We start from the raw sequence: 18,737 nt of genomic DNA on the forward strand, positions 1-18,737 counted from the left end.
AGCTCAGAGCCTGGAGCCTGCTTTGGATTCTGTGTCCCTCTCTCTTTGCCCCTCCCCCATTCACACTCTGTCTCTCTCTCAAAAATAAATAAACATTTAAAAAATAAATAAAATTCCAGGCATCCTTTAACTTTTATTTCAAGTACACTGCTGGAAATAACGTGTACATTACCTACAAAATATTTTTATGTTATAATGGTAATGCATGTGTAATATAAAAAACTTGGGAAATAGAGAAAAGTACTAAAAAAATTAAAGCTAACAATAATCCCCAAATCTAAAGACATAATCACCATTAATTATAAAAGTAAAAGTAATCATTTATTTTGAAAGTAAATCTAGACAGTCCAAAAGAACATATAGTACAAATTGAAAGTTCTTTTGTACCCTAGCATTATTCCCCATCCTTCCAGCATTATTTTTTTAAGTATATACACAGTATAAAATGTAGGTAAATTTGTATCTTGAGAAAGGTAAAGCTTTCATTTATTCAGGCTGGTGTGCAGGTAACTGTAAAGCCTGTGTCTTTAGTGAAACCTATACACACTTCCGGTTGTGGGAGAGTCACTTATTTTATTACTAATAAGTGTATTATTGTTATTAACCCTTGGATTTGGCAGTTAGACAAATAGGGCTTCACCACTTATCAGCTATGAGTTCTTGGCTAAGGTAATCTCAGAACCTGGTATAAGTGTTAAAAAAAATCTTATCTATTACTATTATTATTTTTATTCTTTACCCATCCAAAATCTTAAGCACACCTTGAAATAAAATCTGGAGACGGCCAGAAATGACAAAGTAGAGGCATAAATGGGAAGACTAAGAAAAGATGAAAGCCAGAGAGAAGCAGCTGTCAGACTGGAAGTCAGACTGGGAATCAACTGGTATTTTCCTTAGAACAGTGTTCTCAAACTTGGTTGCACACTAGAATTACCTGGGGACCCCTTAAAAATTCTGAAGCCCAGGCCACATCCCAGACCAATTAAAGCACAATCTCTTGGGACACAGGGCTCAGTATTTTTTGAAGGTCCCCAAGTGATTCTAATGTGCAGACAAGTTTGAAAACTTCTGCCCTAGAATGTACCAGTCTGTCAGTTAACATATTTATGAAGCAAAGTGTTATTCTGGCATTCAAAGAACCAGGCTTATTGGGCCAGGCTGAACTTAGAAAATCCTGTCATTTCTCAACCTTAAGATATTACATAAAATAGCTCTATAAACTCATTGAATTACTTTGTTGTACACCTGAAATTAACATTGTGTGTCAAGTATACTCAAATAAATAAAATACATATGTATTATGTAGAATAGCTCTAGAAGAGCAACATAGGGAAGACATAAGAGGATCCTTCAGTCATCTAAAGAGACAATCTTCCTAAACCACTAGCACATGGGGCACCTGGGTGGCTTAGTCAGTTAAGCATCTGACTTCCACTCAGGTCATGATCTTGCGGTTCGTGGGTTTGAGCCTCGTGTCGGACTCTGTTCTGACAGTTCAGAGCCAGGAGCCTGCTTTGGATTCTCTGTCTCCCTCTCTCTCTGCGCCACCCCCCCCCCCCCCCCCGGCCCTGCCACGGTCTGTGTCTCTCTCTCAAAAAGAAGCATTAAAAAAAAAAAAAAAAAAAGCTGGACAGTGGGTATGGAACCTCTCTGGGGAGTGACAAAAAGATTCTATAATTAGATTGTGGTGATGGTTGTATCCTTTTAGCATATTCACGTATACTAAAAGCATTAAATTGTGCATTTTATTTTTTAATGTTTATTATTTTTGGGAGAGAGGGAGGGAGGGGCAGGCAGAAAGAGAGGGAGATACAGAATCCAAGGCAGGCTCCAGGCTCCAGGCTCCAGGCTGTCAGCACAGAACCGTGAGATCATGATCTGGCCGAAGTCCAATGCTTAACCTACTGAGCCACCCAGGCACCCTGAATTATGCATTTTAAATGGATGAATTGTATAGTATGTGAACTGTATCTCATTAAAGCTGTTTTTAAACTGTAGAATGGGAGAATCACAAACCTGGCATAAAAAGATCAAGTCAGGGATATGGGATTAAGGCTTTATGATATTCCAGTGCTAGTAATTGACCGTGTGCCTCTTTTGGTGTGAACTTGCAAATATGGAGACCTATAAGAGGTCTAGTTCTTAAATATGAAAGGTATCAGGAAAGGGCTAGTTTATGATCATACAGATTAAAAACTAGTAGAAAAATCATTTAAGATGTTATAGAGGGGTGCCTGGTTGGCAAAATCAGTTAAGTATCAGACTCCTGGTTTAGGGTCAGGTCATGATCCCAGGGTTGTGGGATCAGAGCCCTGAGTTGGGCTCCGGACTGTCAGTGTTGAGCCTGTTTGGGGCACTCTCTTTTCCTCTCTCTCTGCCTCCCCCCTACTCCCTCTCTCTCTCAAAAAAAATAAATAAAAGAAATTTAAAACAAATGGCTTTAAAAAAAGATATTATAGAAAGAGAGTCTTTTTTCTCAGACAAACCAGGTGTGGGAGTGGGGGGAGTTCTAGTACTGCATGTATTAGTTGTTTAGCTTCACGCACATCTCTTAACCTCTCTGAACCCCAGTTTCCTCACCTATAAAATACAGATGACATCTTTCAAAATTGTTGTGTAAGTTAAAAGCAGTGCATATAAAGCATGCTGAATATAGAATATTCTTGTGAAGTATAAGTATTCAGTAAGTATTTCTTGGACTAATAAATGATAATATCAGTAATTCACCACTTAGTGAGTATCCCTATATGCAGACACTGTAAAAGACGAAAAGACACATTTCCTGTCATTATGGCATATAGAGTAGTACCATGGGAAACACATGCAAAAAAAAAAATGACGGTGAAGATCTGCATAATACAAGAAGCAACCAGAGCAAAGGGAAAGAAACCCATAAGCCAGCCTGAGGAAATCAGGAAGATTTTATAGAGGTGGTGATTATTGAGCTGAGAAGTAAAAGTTAAGTAGTAGTTTATTTTTTTAAATTTTTTTAAAGGTAAATCTCTTTTTTTTTTTAAATACGAAATTTGTCAAATTGGTTTCCATACAACACCCGGTGCTCATCCCAACAGGTGCCCTCCTCAATGTCCATCACCCACCCTCCCCTCCCTCCCATCCCTCATCAACCCTCAGTTTGTTTTCAGTTTTTAAGAGACTCTTATGTTTTGGCTCCCTCCCTCTCTAACCTCTTTTTTTTTCCCCTTCCTCTCCCCCATGGTCTTCTGTTAAGTTTCTCAGTAAGTAGTAGTTTATTAAATAGTAAAGGGAAAAGGGAGGCAGGAAGGGCCTTTGCAGGAAATTTCATGCATATGGATAATGATACTTAATTATTGCTGAACCTTAAAGTATGTTTGTTTAACAGTCTTGGCAAGAGATAAAGTGAAGCAAGTAGGCAGGAGTTAGATCTTGAGTTACTTTTAGGCTTCATTCTGTATTCATGATAGTCACTGCAGAACTTTAAACCCCTATGTATGATGTCCTCAAGAGAGATTATCCTGGCACCCATAAGTAAAATAGATTGGGGATATTGCTACTGGAGACAAAGAGAACAGTTAGAAGCCTGTTAAAATATCTGAGGAGAAGATTGATAAATGCTTGAACCACCACAGTGGCAGTATAGGTGGAAGGTGTTGACTATAGTATAATCATCAGGACTTTTTAATTGACATGATTGAGGGAGTCAGGGAGAGAAATGAGTCAAGGATGGCTCTGCCTGTCCCTCCCCTGTTCTGATGGAGGTACTGGGTTGATGGTGGTATCATTCACTGTGATAGTGAATCCTGCCCAAAATACCTGGTAGGTCAGACTGATTTATACTTCCACCATTCCTGTGAGAGGAGAGTTTGCTGTTTTTTGGTTAAAACACACACACACATATTCAGATCCCTCTCTTTGAGACCGGAATGTAGGTTGTTGGCCTCAAGAGGATAGTCAAAAGGATATTCTTGAGGCTTAAGGGTTTGGAAAAATCTGGAGAGGGATTAGAACCCTGGGTTTTGCTCCCGGTTTTCACACCCAGTGGGAACCTAGGTGAGGCTGCAGATGAGTTAAGAAATCTTATGTTGAGATCAGGCTGGACTTTTTCTCTTTGTGCTCTGGTGTGTTTGTCACTCAGATTATAGTTTGCAGGTAACTACAGTGTGAGATGATCTGTGTTTCTCAACTGTGTGTTTGTGTGTGTATGTTTAAGGTGGTAGCCTGGCTCCTGGGAGGGTCTAGATCAGGGTTGAAGAAGAGTGAGATAAAGTCTCCAGCTCCAGGAGGCCCCCAGGGGCCAAGTAAAAAGCTTGCTCTTTTGAAACTGTCTCTGTTGGTAATTAACAACAAATCAAGCATACCATGGTGTCAAATAAAGGGGATTTGTGGGCACAGTGCTATTAGTGGCTGATCTCAGTCATTCAAGGAAGCTATTAAATCTGTGAACGTTAGCATTCTGCCAAGCAATGAGATCTAGTCCTTAGCGCCTCCCATACACACTGATTCTTTACTGATTTGGAACATCTCCCTCTCCTGACTCCCTCCACCTTGCTTCATCTCCTTCTATACTGTCCTGGAAATCAATGAATGGTAATTCAGTGTATCACTAGCTAGTGCCTGAATAAGAGATTTTGTGTCTGCTACACCTCCTGTTCCAAAAGAAACGTGCACTGCATAAATTTAATTGGTTACATTAATGTGTAAGTCTTGTCTGCAAAGAGATGGATATGTTTCTGAATAATCTGCAGAAGGGCAGAGTTTTGAATATATGGCACTGCTTCTAATTTGCTGTTGCTCCAATACAATCAGACTGAGGCATAAACTACCCATTTCAAATATTGGTGGATGACAACGCTGGCTTGAACAAAGTGACCAGTCTCAAATGGCTACTCCTCTATGGGCTGCAGGTTGCTAGGGCTTTGGCTGTCTGTTTTCCCCGCCGAAAAGGGGCGGGGAAAGTTGGTGTGTTTGGGGGAAAAAAAAGAACATACATACATGTTGTTTGCCTCTCATTAGAGGTAATAAACCTATAGAAGGAAATGCTGTTGAGTGGGAGGAAGGCAAAAAGATAGGTTTTTTCTTTTGTTTTGTTTTTTGGGTTTGTTTTTTTTTTTTTTTTTTTTGTCCTCCAATGCTGCGACGCATTAACCCTGCTGCTATTGGGATGTTCTCTGCTCAGCCTATTGGCTGAACCTAGGAGCTGCTGTCTGCCAATCGGGTGGTGGAAGGCAGACAAATCTACCCCGCCACCAGCAAAAACGGCCTGTAACCCTTGCGGTGCCGGCCCAGCCGCACCAGAGCTGGCGCCACGAAGAGAGATAGGTGTCTCCAGCTGCTGTTGTCGTTTGGGGCGGGTCGGCTTCTTCTGCTTCCCAGGACCAGGTAGAGGACTAACGGGAAGCAGCAATGCTCCGCAAGGTGGGAAGCTGGGTAGAAATCTGCTGGGGGGCCACCCTTTTGTTCCTCATTTGCCACCTGGGTTACGTTTGTGGGCAGATCCGCTACCCGGTCCCAGAGGAGTCACAAGAAGGGACTTTTGTAGGGAATGTCGCCCAAGATTTCTTGCTGGATACAGAGACTCTGTCAGCTCGTAGGCTGCAGGTTGCTGGAGAGGTGAACCAAAGACACTTCCGTGTGGATTTGGACAGTGGAGCCCTGCTCATCAAGAATCCAATTGATCGAGAGGCACTGTGTGGACTCAGTGCCAGCTGCATCGTGCCCCTGGAGTTTGTAACTGAAGGGCCTTTGGAAATGTACCGAGCGGAGGTAGAGATTGTGGATGTGAATGATCACGCCCCCCGATTTCCTCGGCAGCAGCTAGACTTGGAAATTGGGGAGGCAGCTCCTCCAGGACAGCGTTTCCCCTTGGAAAAGGCTCAGGATGCAGATGTGGGGAGCAATTCTATCAGCAGCTATAGACTAAGCTCCAATGAACACTTTGCACTGGATGTCAAGAAGCGCAGCGACGGCAGCCTGGTCCCAGAGCTGCTCCTGGAGAAGCCTTTGGATCGAGAGAAGCAATCAGACTACCGCCTGGTGCTGACTGCTGTGGATGGAGGGAACCCCCCGAGATCTGGCACTGCAGAGCTCCGGGTATCAGTGCTGGACGTGAATGACAACGCCCCAGCCTTCCAGCAATCCAGCTACAGGATTAGTGTGTTGGAGAGTGCTCCTGCCGGCATGCTACTCATCCAGCTCAATGCCTCTGACCCAGACCTGGGTCCCAGTGGTAACGTCACCTTTTCTTTCAGTGGTCACACCCCTGATCGTGTGAGAAACCTCTTTAGCCTTCACCCTACTACTGGAAAGCTTACCCTTCAGGGGCCCCTAGACTTTGAGAGTGAGAATTACTATGAATTTGATATTCGGGCTCGTGATGGGGGTTCTCCAGCCATGGAGCAACATTGCAGCCTTCGGGTGGATCTCCTAGATGTAAATGACAATGCCCCCCACATCACAGTGACCTCAGAGCTTGGGACTCTTCCAGAAAGCGCAGAACCTGGCACTGTAGTGGCACTCATCAGTGTACAGGACCCTGACTCAGGGTCAAATGGAGACGTGAGCCTCCGTATTCCTGACCACTTGCCATTTGCCCTCAAGTCTGCCTTCAGGAACCAGTTTTCCTTGGTGACTTCTGGGCCCTTGGACCGAGAGGCCAAATCCAGCTATGACATCATGGTCACTGCTTCCGATGCTGGGAATCCTCCCCTGAGTACCCAGAGGAGTATTTTCCTCAATATTTCAGATGTGAATGATAACCCACCCTCTTTCTTCCAGAGGTCACATGAGGTGTTTGTTCCTGAGAACAATCGCCCAGGGGACCTGCTTTGTTCCCTTGCAGCCTCTGATCCAGACTCTGGCTTGAATGCACTCATCTCCTACTCTCTCCTGGAGCCCAGAAATCGAGATGTGTCAGCTTCTTCTTTCATCTCTCTGAACCCCCAAACAGGAGCTGTTCATGCTACTCGATCCTTTGACTATGAACAAACACAGACATTGCAATTTGAGGTGCAGGCCCGGGATCGGGGCAACCCACCTCTTAGTAGCACTGTGACAGTTCGTCTGTTTGTGCTGGACCTCAATGACAATGCCCCAGCTGTGCTGCGTCCTAGGGCCCGGCCTGGTTCTTTATGTCCGCAAGCTCTGCCTCCATCAGTTGGTGCTGGCCATCTAGTCACAAAGGTGACTGCTGTGGACTTGGATTCAGGTTACAATGCTTGGGTTTCCTATCAGCTCCTGGAGGCCCCAGACCCCAGCCTGTTTGCTGTCTCTCGCTATGCTGGGGAGGTTCGGACGGCAGTTCCCATCCCAGCTGATCTCCCACCACAGAAGCTGGTCATTGTAGTAAAGGATAGTGGTAGTCCACCACTCTCTACCTCTGTTACTCTGCTGGTGTCCTTGGAGGAAGATACTCATCCAGTTGTCCCTGACCTTCGAGAATCTTCAGCTCCAAGGGAAGGAGAATCCCGCCTGACCCTCTATTTGGCTGTATCACTAGTGGCAATTTGCTTTGTCTCCTTTGGCTCATTCGTTGCACTACTGTCTAAGTGTTTGCGTGGGGCTGCCTGTGGAGTGACCTGCTTTCCTGCTGGCACCTGTGCCTGTCTCACCCGATCTCGAAGGAGGGAGGGGCTTCCTCCTTCCAATGGGATCCTGCGAATCCAGCTAGGGTCAGATGATCCTATCAAGTTTGTTGATGTGGGCGGCCACTCTCATGGCTGTACACCCTTGGCTTCTGCACCCACTCGGAGCGATAGCTTCATGATGGTGAAGTCACCCAGTGCACCTATGGCAGGGGAGCCTGTTCGCCCAAGCTGCCCACCCTCTGATCTTCTGTATGGGCTAGAGGTGAGACCTTTGCAGGCTCAGCCAGTGCTTGAGAGTTATTCTGATCCAAGCACATGGCTGGGTCATGTCCCTGGGACTGTTGGTCTCTCTGCAAGAGCCCATAGTGAGTGGTAATTATGTGGTAGATGGTGTGCTTTAGAAGTATTTTGTGAATAACCAGGAAGTTGTCACAGATTAGTACTTGAGGTGGATTATGTACCTGAAGGTAAGAAATGAAGGTAATGATCAAGAGCCAGGGTATTGTGGAAGCGTGGTGCCAGAATGTGGGAGCATAGAAGGCTATCCTGTACAGGGGTAGGATGTATCAGGCAGTCACCTAAACCCAAGAGGTTGCTTTCTCTTCCTGAATGAGGGGGGCAGGTTCTGGACTACCTTAACTCTAGGTTACCATTTCCCAATGAATCTAGGGTGACTGCTGTATTTGCCCCACAATATTAAGTACCTCCTAACCCACTATAGAGAGAACTCGCTGCTTGAAACAGCAGAGAGCACAAAGAGGGGAGAGCTGAAGGGGAAGTAGGGAGGCATCAGGATGCAAGCAGAGATCTTTTAGTCCAAGTCTTCAGGAATCCCATTCAGGTTCCCACTGAGATTTGAGCTAGATGCAAAAGAATTGGGGGCAGGGGAGCATTACTTCTTTGGGGGGGAAAGCAACAATGTGAGTAAAATCACTTCATGTCAGAAAACTGGTTTACAGCTGAGGAACTCAGAGGCAGCCACTCTGGAAGTCTTTAAGTAGACTTTTGAATTGGTGCAACCATAAATTCTAGAGACCACGCCTGGTTTCTACTCACTCTCCTGGGTGACCTGGATCAGTTCCAGGAATGTTCCCCCTACTAAAAGCTGTTATGCTCATTCCATAGCTCAAGTCGGGGATCTCACAAAAGCTGAATCCTGTAACCATCAGCTGACATTGAGATTCCTCAAAGCATTGATGGAGAGTCAGAGCAAGGCTTTACAGGATCCTAACAAATGGTTTCTCTCACCTCAGCCATGTTTGGCAGAATGGCGTGGGTGGGGGGGGGGGGTTCACATGGGCTTTGCCTCCCCTGGAAGGACAAAATTTTGTTGGTTTAACAAAGTAGTGGAAACTTCTAAAGTCCTGAGGGAAGTTGCTGGGACAGAACACTGAGAAGTTTTGTACCACTTTGTCTTCCCTGTTGAGAACCATCTGAGCTGTCAAACTTTGCTGCCAAGGGGGCTGAATCAACCTGCAGCATGAAATGAGTGGGGAGGTAGGAGGCTTCATTGACACAGATTTGCCTGTTCCTAAGGTTTCCAGGACTGAGGGGACTTCATAATTGGTTGAGAGCAGACAGACTTTTTGGCCAATCAGACTCAGAGCAGAGGTGGGGGATCTGCTCTTCCTGCCCACCTCTCCTCCTCCTGTTCCCCAGCTCCACTCAGATTCAGTTCCCCTCCCCCCCACCCACCCCCGCCATTTGGTGACTAAGAAGAACTGCTGCAGGCAGACATACCTCGGAGCAGTTTTTAAGAGGCTGGAAGGAGACATAAGAGATTTCAGCTGCTACATTCCAAGACCTGGGTCTGCCTTGGAGACAGGACAGCACAGAGTCAGTGTCCAGGAAGGGACCTCTGGGTCATGGGGCCCAAGACACCCCCACAGCTCGCTGGGAAATGGCAAGTGCTGTGCATGTTGTCGTTGTGCTGCTGGGGCTGGGTGTCCGGGCAGCTTCGTTACTCAGTGGTGGAGGAGTCTGAGCCGGGGACGCTGGTGGGGAATGTTGCTCAGGATCTAGGCTTAAAGGTGACAGATCTGTTGAGCCGCCGACTGCGGTTGGGGTCTGAGGAGAATGGACACTTTTTTTCCCTGAGCTTGATGAGTGGTGCTCTGGCAGTGAATCAAAAGATTGACCGAGAGAGCCTATGTGGAGCCAGTGCAAGCTGCCTGCTGCCAATACAGGTGGTGACTGAACACCCCCTGGAACTAATCCGCGTAGAGGTAGAGATCCTGGATCTCAATGACAACTCTCCTGGCTTTGCCACCTCTGAGCGAGAGATACGCATCTCAGAATCAGCTGCGCTTGGGGCCCGATTCCCACTGGATAGTGCCCAGGATCCGGACGTGGGCACCAATACTGTGAGCTTCTACACTCTAAGCCCGAGCAGCCATTTCTTTCTGAATGTGAAGACCCTAAAAGATGGGAAGCTATTCCCAGAGCTGGTGCTGGAGCAACAGCTGGACCGTGAAGCCCAGGCAAGACATCAGCTGGTGCTCACTGCTGTGGATGGGGGTATCCCAGCCCGCTCAGGGACGACCCTTATCTCTGTCATTGTACTGGACATTAATGATAATGCTCCGACTTTCCATTCCTCAGTTCTACGTGTGGGGCTCCCAGAAAATGCACCCATGGGTACACTGCTGCTCCGCCTCAACGCCACTGATCCGGATGAGGGCACCAATGGCCAACTAGACTATTCTTTTGGAGACCATACATCAGAAGTGGTGCGTAACATCTTTGGCCTAGACCCTAGCAGTGGAGCAATCCACGTGTTGGGTCCCATAGACTTTGAGGAGTCAAGTTTCTATGAAATTCACGCAAGAGCCCGTGACCAGGGACAGCCAGCTATGGAAGGCCACTGCATGATTCAAGTGGATGTAGAAGATGCCAATGACAACGCCCCAGAGGTACTGCTAGCCTCTCTGGTCAACCCTATCCTGGAGAGCACACCAGTGGGCACAGTAGTGGGCTTGTTTAATGTGCGGGACCGAGACTCGGGGAGAAATGGTGAAGTGAGCCTTGATATCTCCCTGGACCTGCCATTTCAGATTAAGCCTTCTGAGAACCACTACTCACTGCTAACCAGCCAGCCTTTGGACCGGGAGACCACATCCCACTATGTCATTGAGCTACTTGCTAGTGATGCAGGCTCACCTCCCCTGCATGCACATCTCACCATCCGGCTCAACATTTCAGATGTTAATGATAATGCACCCTACTTTTCTCAACAACTCTATACTGCTTACATCCCTGAAAACCGGCCTCCAGGTTCCCTTCTTTGCACTGTGGCTGCCTCAGACCCAGACACTGGGGATAATGCCCATCTCACCTACTCCATTGTAGGGAATCAGATTCAGGGAGCCCCAGCTTCCTCCTTTGTATATGTCAACCCTGAGGATGGGCGGGTCTTTGCCCAGCGCACCTTTGACTACGAATTGTTGCAAATGATGCACATCGTGGTGGGTGTGCGAGACTCTGGCTCTCCCCCATTGCACTCGAACACATCTCTGCATGTGTTTGTCCTGGATCAGAATGATAATGCACCAGCGGTGCTGCACCCAAGACCCGGCTGGGAACTCTCAGTCCCCCAACGTCTCCCTCGCTCTGCTCCTCCTGGCTCCTTGGTCACCAAAGTGACAGCTGTGGATGCTGATGCTGGCCACAATGCATGGCTCTCCTATTCACTGTTGCCACAGTCTACAGCTCCAGGACTGTTCCTGGTGTCTGCACATACTGGGGAGGTGCGCACAGCCCGGGCCTTACGGGAGGATGACTCTAACACCCAGCAGGTTGTGGTCCTGGTGAGGGACAATGGTGACCCTTCTCTCTCCTCTACAGCCACAGTGTTGCTGGTTCTGGAGGATGAGGACCCTGAGGAAATGCCCAAATCCAACGATTTCCTCACACTCCCTCCTGAGCGTTCAGACCTTACCCTTTACCTCATTGTGGCTCTTGCAGCCATCAGTCTCTTATCCTTAGTCACCTTCACCTTTCTGTCAGCTAAATGCCTTCGGGGGCACACAGATGAGGATGGGGGTGGGGGCCAGTGCTGCAGGCACCAGGACTCGCCCTCTCGGGACTTCTATAAGCAGTCCAGTCCCAACCTGCAGGTGAGCTCAGACGGCACACTCAAGTACATGGAGGTGACACTGCGGCCCACAGACTCACAGAGCCACTGCTACAGGACGTGCTTTTCACCAGCCTCGGATGGCAGTGACTTCACTTTTCTAAGGCCCCTCAGTGTCCAGCAGCCCTCAGCGCTGGTGCTGGAGCCTGATGCCTTCCGGTCCCGCTCTAATACACTGCGGGAGAGGAGCCAGGTGAGGGGCTCAACACTGACCAGGACACCCTTTGTGGGCTGCAATGGAGAAGCAGCCCATCCACAAAAGGGACTTTGAATTTATGTCCATTCCTCTCGGGAGGGGGTGGGGGTGTGGGAGTGGAGGATGGAGCTCAGTGTTGCCTGCACTCCACCTGATTGTTGGGACCATTTGGACTGATTGTGTGGAATGCCAATGTGGGGATAGGACTCTGAGTACCAGGAGGTGGTGGTGATTATAGGTGAGGGGAAGTAAGACCAGTCCCTGCTGCCCTCACTCAGAAAAGGCTGGGGCCCAGCAGTCTTTATGGCTAGGGTTGGGGAGCAGAGGGTGGTCCTTGGTGGAGGCAGTCATGGATCTATGCCTGCATCCAGCCTCCTTGACTCCCAAGCCAGCCAGCTTGCTGTGCCAGTCTTTAAGTTTCCTCTTCCAGTCCCTTATCTGTGACTTCACTGTTAATGTAAACCTTCCTTATTCCTCTGTCAAACAAATGCACCTGTAGACAGGATCATTGTACATCCAGGCTTCATGCGTGTCCTCCTTGCAGAACACACCCACTGGCCGCACGCAGCAACAGACTCGTCTCATCTCATCTGCATGCTCACAGACACACACACACACACACGCACACACCACCTTTTACTGCCAGCGCTTGCTGCCAAGTTCACATGCACTGGCTGTTCCTGGGCTCCTCATAGCTTCCCAACCACCTGGCTGCTGGCCTCAGTGGTGCTCACTGCTGACTGATCACACCCTGGTGAGGATCCCATGGCACAGTTTCCCAGGGCCTGCAAGGACCCAGGAACTTTTTCCTGCTTCTACCTGGGACTAGATCAGGTCACCTCTGGGCAAGAGTTTTTAACTCTGGTGTGGGCCACCCCATAGTATTGGGGCTCCAAGCAGAGGGCAGCGGTGTGCCTCCAGCCCAGAAACCTCTGGGTCTGGCTGAGCTACCCTGTGGGCCAAGGGTAGGATAGGCAGCCTGGGACCTCAGTGACAGTCACTGCCTGTCCTATCACAGGAAGTGGGGACATGAAGCACCTGGACCCTGGACACTCAGAGATAGACTTTTGGCTCCGTCGTGACCTTGATGTGGTTCCTGTGATCTAGGGTCAGGGCTTTGGGGGTGACCAAAGTATGTGAGACTCTGTCAATCTTTCCTTCAGCTGAGGGAAAGCCACAGCCTCTGCCAGATGCTGGGGTGCCCTCATCAGTGGGGGGAAACTATGATAGTAAAAAGGCACAAGTTTCCACAAACTCAGGAGCTTTTATTCAAAATATACTCATGCCCCATCCTGCACTTGATGAATCAGAATTAGAGTTTGAAACAATACCCCCATGTGATAGCTGATTGAAAGAGCCTTCCTGCACTACCTCCTTGGAGTACCATGTTCTTCCCAAGAATTTTGTTGGGTAGATACTAGCTTCCCCACCTTGTAACTGAATTTCACAGAGGTCAAGTGACATGCAGGTTCACTGGGTAAGTGGTAGAGAAAGATCTAACTTGGGTCTAATTCCAGAATTTGTGTTTTCACAAAGCTGGAAGATGGGAGGGCAGTTTGCATCTGCTTGGATGGGGCATAGATGGGATTCTTTCCCTTTTAGGGCTTTATATGTTAGAGAAAAGTCTTCTGGGGCTCCTTGTTCCTGAGTAGCCCTCACTGAACACACTTTGGACCCGCCATCTTTGTGTAAGTTGTGAGTTTTGCCCAGCGACTCTCCTCCAGTCTGTCATGGTTCTTGCATGATTCATGGTTCTTGCATGGATCATACATAGATTGTCCTGTGTCTAAGAATACAGTGGCTGATGAGTAGGCATCCCATTGCCTTTCCCCAGGCTGGTGATCTGGACTGGTGCTGGTGACTTGTGTTGTACCTGGGATGCTAACTTTCTGGGTTCTGCTCATATCACTGACACCTGTGGGCCTTAGAGTGAGATACTTGACAGACTTGGGTCTGTCTTCTCCCCCGTGTAATCAGAGATGCTCACACTTCTCCTCTGCTTCTGGAAGTGAGAGTGAGAGTCTCTTATCAGCACAGCCCAGAAGGGGTAAGGAGATGGCTCTAGGAGTGCTCCATGTGTGATGGGATAATACACCCTCTCGAAAGGGTGGAAGGGACTCAGGAGTGAAGTGGCCGGCCAAAGTCCCACACCTTCACCCAGGTGGGACATGGCTACAGATCAGCCCCTTAGGAGCCCTGGAGACTTAGCTGGCTCTCCTTAGAGGCTTTGGAGGCTGTGGGAGCTAGGTCTCTGCTGGGCTCCATCCCAGCAGTTTTCTCTGTCCCAGACAGAGCAGCCTTGTTCTCTCCTCCTTAGTCACAGCCATTGTCTGGCAGAGTTCTGGGGGTGAGGGGTGTCTTGGGGCTTGGATGCCCTGCAAAGGATCAGTCTGGCATGACTCCTAAGTTAATAATGTGTTTAGCTGTGGGAAGGGATTCTTGAGAGCCAAAGGCCTGGAGGAGGCGTCCCTCTGAATATATTACAGCACAACCTGGCGCAAAAAGGGTTACCCGGAGCAGCAGCCATCTTGCTGCAAGGGTGCTTTTGTTCCCAGCTGAGGAGCTAAATAAATTCTTTCTAGAGGCTGGTGAAATTCTCATCTAAAATCTCCTCTGCCACCTTTGAGGGCCTTTTCTGCACCCCTCCCTCTGGTTCCACAGGAGACACTTTCAGCCCTTGAATCTCAGCTCCGAATTTCTGAGTCTGTGGGCAGGGAGGAATGGGCTATTTCTTCAGCAGAGGAATCTGGGTTTGCTCACTATGTACAGATGGGTGTTATTTTCTCTCTGCCTCAGACCTCTGAGACCTGGGGTTCGGTTTGTCTTTGGAGATTAGTCTTTGCCTCCCTCCTCTTTCTCTGTGTCCATTCCCCTCTTTCCTTCCTTGCCCATCCCCAGACTGTGGTAACATTCTTTTTGTGAGTACTCAGCCCCTTTCCCTCTGTTTTCTCCACAGCAAGCCCCGCCCAACACGGACTGGCGATTCTCTCAGGCCCAGAGACCTGGCACCAGCGGGTAGGTGACTGCTTCTCCAGCCCACCCTCTTCTCTGCGGCATTTTCTCAGTGATGACGTGGGAGGAGGTGGGGGAGGGCTCAGCATTTGCTACAAATGGCTTCTTCCCTCAGTTCCGGATTTCAGGGAGGCTTTGGTGTATTGGGGGCTGGTACACAGAGCCCAGAAGGAAAAGGCTTCTACTCTGACTATTTTGAAAGCTCATTTCACACCTCAGCCCCTCCCTTCTCACCAGGTGAATCTTTTCCTATCTCCTGGTCCTGAGGTGGTCTCTGGGTGGAACCCATCTAATTCCTAAGTCCCCCTGTTCCAGATTGGGCTGGGGTTCAGGCAGAGAACCAGGGGACAGGAGATGGGGGAGGCACAGTTGGCAGTCAGAACCTCCTCCAGAGTCCACGGGGAAGAGCCCAGGAGAGGTGGGGGAGGTGGGTCAGCTGTTGGAAGTGGAGACTGCACTGCTGGAGGCTGGGCTGAGGAGGGAGCTCCTGGGACAGGTCTCCCTCCTCCCGCCCCACTCCAGGCTGCCTAGGTCCTGAAACTGGTCCTGCCCTCCCTACCTGCAGGCCTTTTCTCTGCCACTCTTTCTTACTGCTTTGGCCTTCCCTCAGTCTCTTATCTCAGTTTGTGGTCTTTGCCTCTCACTCTCTTTCTGTCTCTTAGTTTCTGTCTTTATTGCTGCATCTTGGTCCCTGCTGTTTGTGTCTACTTGCCCTGATCTGTGCCTTGCACTGCACCTGCCATCTTGGGTGCTCAATAAATGTGGAATTAATGAATAAATATGACTCTTCCTTAGTCTCAGTCTCTGTTTCTTTTCTGTCTGTTTCTGCCTCCCAGTCTCTTTCCTTGAACTCTTTTCTTTTCCTCTTTCCTAGTGTCCTTATGTTCCTCTGTCTCTAGTCTCTTGGTTTCTCAACCTCTTGCTATTTCTGCTTTCCTCTTTGTTCTCAGCCTATGTCTTTTTCCTTGTCTTTGTGTGTGTCTGTTTCTGTATTTCTAAGTGTGTAGTCTGTGTCTGCATTGCTGAATCTCTTCCTGTTACTCTTTGTTTCTCTCTGTTTCCCTTTTATCCTGTCTCCTACTCTTTGTCTCTGTCTCTCATTTTTTTGTACTTGTGGGCAAGCCAGCACACACATCCCCTCACCTCCCGCCCACAACTCTCTCCCTGTCCCTGTCCCTCACATACAGAGTCTTTGATCAGTGCTCACCACCACATACTCCTCTATCCAGGCTGTCCCAGCTGTTCATTTCAGTTGAGTATGAATTCCTGCTGAGACAGGAACCTCCTGCGGGTGGTGGGGAAGGAAAAAGCAGAAAGATCTTTAGTTGGTCTGAGGGAAGTGGGGTGGGCTTTGGGCCAGTTCTCCCTGTTAGAAGTCAGGAGCCTAGAGGAGTCCAAGGAACCCAGGAGAGAGAGAGGGCAGAGCTTAGGTCACCTTCCTCTGCCTCCTTGATGGTCAGGCACTTGCTGCCCACATTTTCCCACATGTTATAGTTGGTGAGTGTTCACTGCCACAAGAATCCAGGAGACCTCAGCACATGCCAGGGAGGTAGAGACTCCACCTCCTTGGCATGTGCAGTCCTGCACATGTATGAGGAACTCAAGATGCTTCCTAGAAGGCCTTCAGAAGGCAGAAAAACAGTTGGTTTGGACTGTCTTTGCCCCTCCCTTGACCCCATCTGTCTCCTTTTTCTCCAGTGGCCTTGCCAGCCTTTCTGTATAGCTTATCCATTAGGTCATTCATACGTTTATTCATGTATTCATTCACGCATCACCTACTTATTGGGCATCTATTATGAACCAGGCCATGTTCTAAACACTGTCCTGTAAGAATGAACAAGCAGACATGATCTTTGAGCTCATAGACTTCCAGGCTAGCAGGTGAGACAACAAATTGCAATAAAAAATGTCTAGTTAGAAATCATAGCAAGTTCTCAGAAAAAGAGGGTCATATGAGTGTAATCGTGGGGGGAAGGGTAGAGAAAGCCTCCAAGAAGAAGTGACATTTGAGCTGAGGTGATGAGAGGTACTGGGCAAATTGTGTCCCCTTTACCCACCTCTGCTGCAGACTGTATACTGGCCCTGAAGCAGAATTCAGTGCTGAACCTAGAAGTCCCACAGATTGCTTCTGTTGTCCCCTCTGGGTTGAGCACCGTACCCCTGCCTCAAGTCCTTTGTCATCAAATGAAAGACTTGGTGGCCTGAAATATAGGAGCTCTTGGGGAGATGTAAGGGAAGGTTCCCTTCCTTAGTTAAGTTGAGGGGGATGGACAGACATTTCTGATGTAGTTCCAAAATGGCCCAGGTGAAATAAACATTAAGGGCCCAATCCAACAACTATACCTTTTCTCCTTCATTTATTCCATAGTTAGTAAGCACCTACTGTAGGCCAGGTGGTGTTTTAGAGGTAGGAGATGACAAAATAGGCCTGCTCCCTGCCCATAAGGAGCTTACCATGTGTTGAGTAAAGCAAATATTAACTAAATACCAAAGTAAATGTAAGATCACAGCTATTGTAAGTGCTATAAAGTGCACTACCTGGTGGTGAGGGCCTACAGTAGGGATTTGCCCTGGTAAGGGAGCAAGGGGACCTCTAGGAGGAAAGGAGATTGTGCTGAAATCTGAAGGGTTTCAAATTAACCAGCTCAAGGAGAGAGGGAAGAGCCTCCACACAGGCCTTGTGGTTAGGCCTCTCAAGATCAACAGACTGACAGGGTACTTTGTCTTTGCTGTTGTTATGATGAGTAAATCTGAGTGGAAGGATGAAGAAAGGAGATTTATCCAGTCTAACTCTGGCTCCAGCCCTCCACTGCTTCTCTGCTCCACTCCCCTCCACTGCACCATCTTGGCTACTGGCACACCATGCACAGCAGGGTTAGTGTTGAGATGAACCTAGTTCAAGTTCAAGTCAGCACTGGGTCACATTGCCCAGACAAAAGGGGGAAAGACATGTTCTGAAGTCCCTGCCTGCCAGGTGCTCCTCCTCCCAGCCACTGTCCCGTCTCAAGTCATCTTTTTGGCTTCTTATCTCAACAGCTGTTATCTCAAGCTCCGAACCCAGCAAGCCACTTGTCCCTTCTCACACAGTAACACAGGCTCCACCCTGCAGCTGTTCCCAGTCTCTGCACAGTGAGAGTCTCCATTTAGCTTGTCCTGGTCTCCACTCTGTTCTCCTTTGATGGCTCCACACTACCCTTCCATCCCCCTCCTCTGAGAAACACTATCCCTGCTCTCCTTCAGTTGAGGCAGCCATTCAGCACACAAATAGCAACTTAGTTTTGAGTTTTGTTTTTTTTTTTTTGCTTATAAAATAATACATGTTCATTGTAGAAGCATGGGGAAATAGAGAAAAATTTTTAAAAGAAAAAGGACTCGAATTTCACAACCCAGAGAAACCCCCATTAAAATTTTTTGAATATGAAATTTTCAAATTTGTACAAAAGTAGAACGGTATAATGAACCTCTATGATCCCACTGTTCAGCTTCACCTAATGCCCTACGTTGTTTCACTTCAGTCTCCACCCTGTTACCCCCGTGAATTACTGTGAAACAAATCTCAGCCATCATATAATGTCATCTGACTCTTCACGGTCTTAAACAGACAATTCTTTTACATACAGAAGCATTAACAATAATATCAATAAACTAATAATATATTAATACTAAGTAATATAATATTAATAAACTAGTATCATCAAATATCTAGTCTGTATTGACACTTCCCGTTATATGTCTCTCTCTGGTAATTCATTTGCATGCTTATCCAAATTAAGACCCACATTTTGTATTTGAGTGTTTCAAATCTCTTAAGCTCTTTAATATTTTCACATGTGTA

General features: G+C 47.8%; 3 protein-coding genes across 21 annotated transcripts in view; all 3 read left to right on the forward strand.

The window, feature by feature from the left end:
* The window catches only part of LOC122219239 (protocadherin gamma-C5), a 136,924-nt gene that overhangs the window by 106,308 nt on the left and 11,879 nt on the right, over positions 1 to 18,737 (forward strand). For 15 of the 19 annotated variants that reach the window (XM_042937447.1, XM_042937449.1, XM_042937461.1 and 12 more), the window contains one exon: positions 14,847 to 14,905. In XM_042937447.1, coding sequence (XP_042793381.1) covers positions 14,847 to 14,905 — 59 coding nt within the window. Of the gene's footprint in view, positions 1 to 9,375; positions 11,888 to 14,846; positions 14,906 to 18,737 lie in introns of those variants that run through there. The other 4 variants (XM_042937452.1, XM_042937592.1, XM_042937600.1 and 1 more) reach the window with 4 other exon arrangements.
* Positions 1 to 18,737, forward strand: part of LOC122224931 (protocadherin gamma-B2-like) — a 62,308-nt gene that overhangs the window by 39,332 nt on the left and 4,239 nt on the right. Inside the window, exon 3 of the mRNA XM_042947368.1 lies at positions 14,847 to 14,905. The gene's annotated coding sequence lies outside the window, so the exon portion shown is untranslated. The remainder of the gene's footprint in view (positions 1 to 14,846; positions 14,906 to 18,737) is intronic.
* Positions 3,178 to 7,938, forward strand: PCDHGC4 (protocadherin gamma subfamily C, 4). The gene has a single exon (XM_042948049.1). The coding sequence runs from the start codon at positions 5,383 to 5,385 to the stop codon at positions 7,936 to 7,938; it is 2,556 nt and encodes an 851-aa protein (XP_042803983.1). The 5' UTR covers positions 3,178 to 5,382.

The sequence above is a fragment of the Panthera leo genome, chromosome A1 (assembly GCF_018350215.1).
Source record: "Panthera leo isolate Ple1 chromosome A1, P.leo_Ple1_pat1.1, whole genome shotgun sequence".
Classification (NCBI taxonomy): domain Eukaryota; kingdom Metazoa; phylum Chordata; class Mammalia; order Carnivora; family Felidae; genus Panthera; species Panthera leo.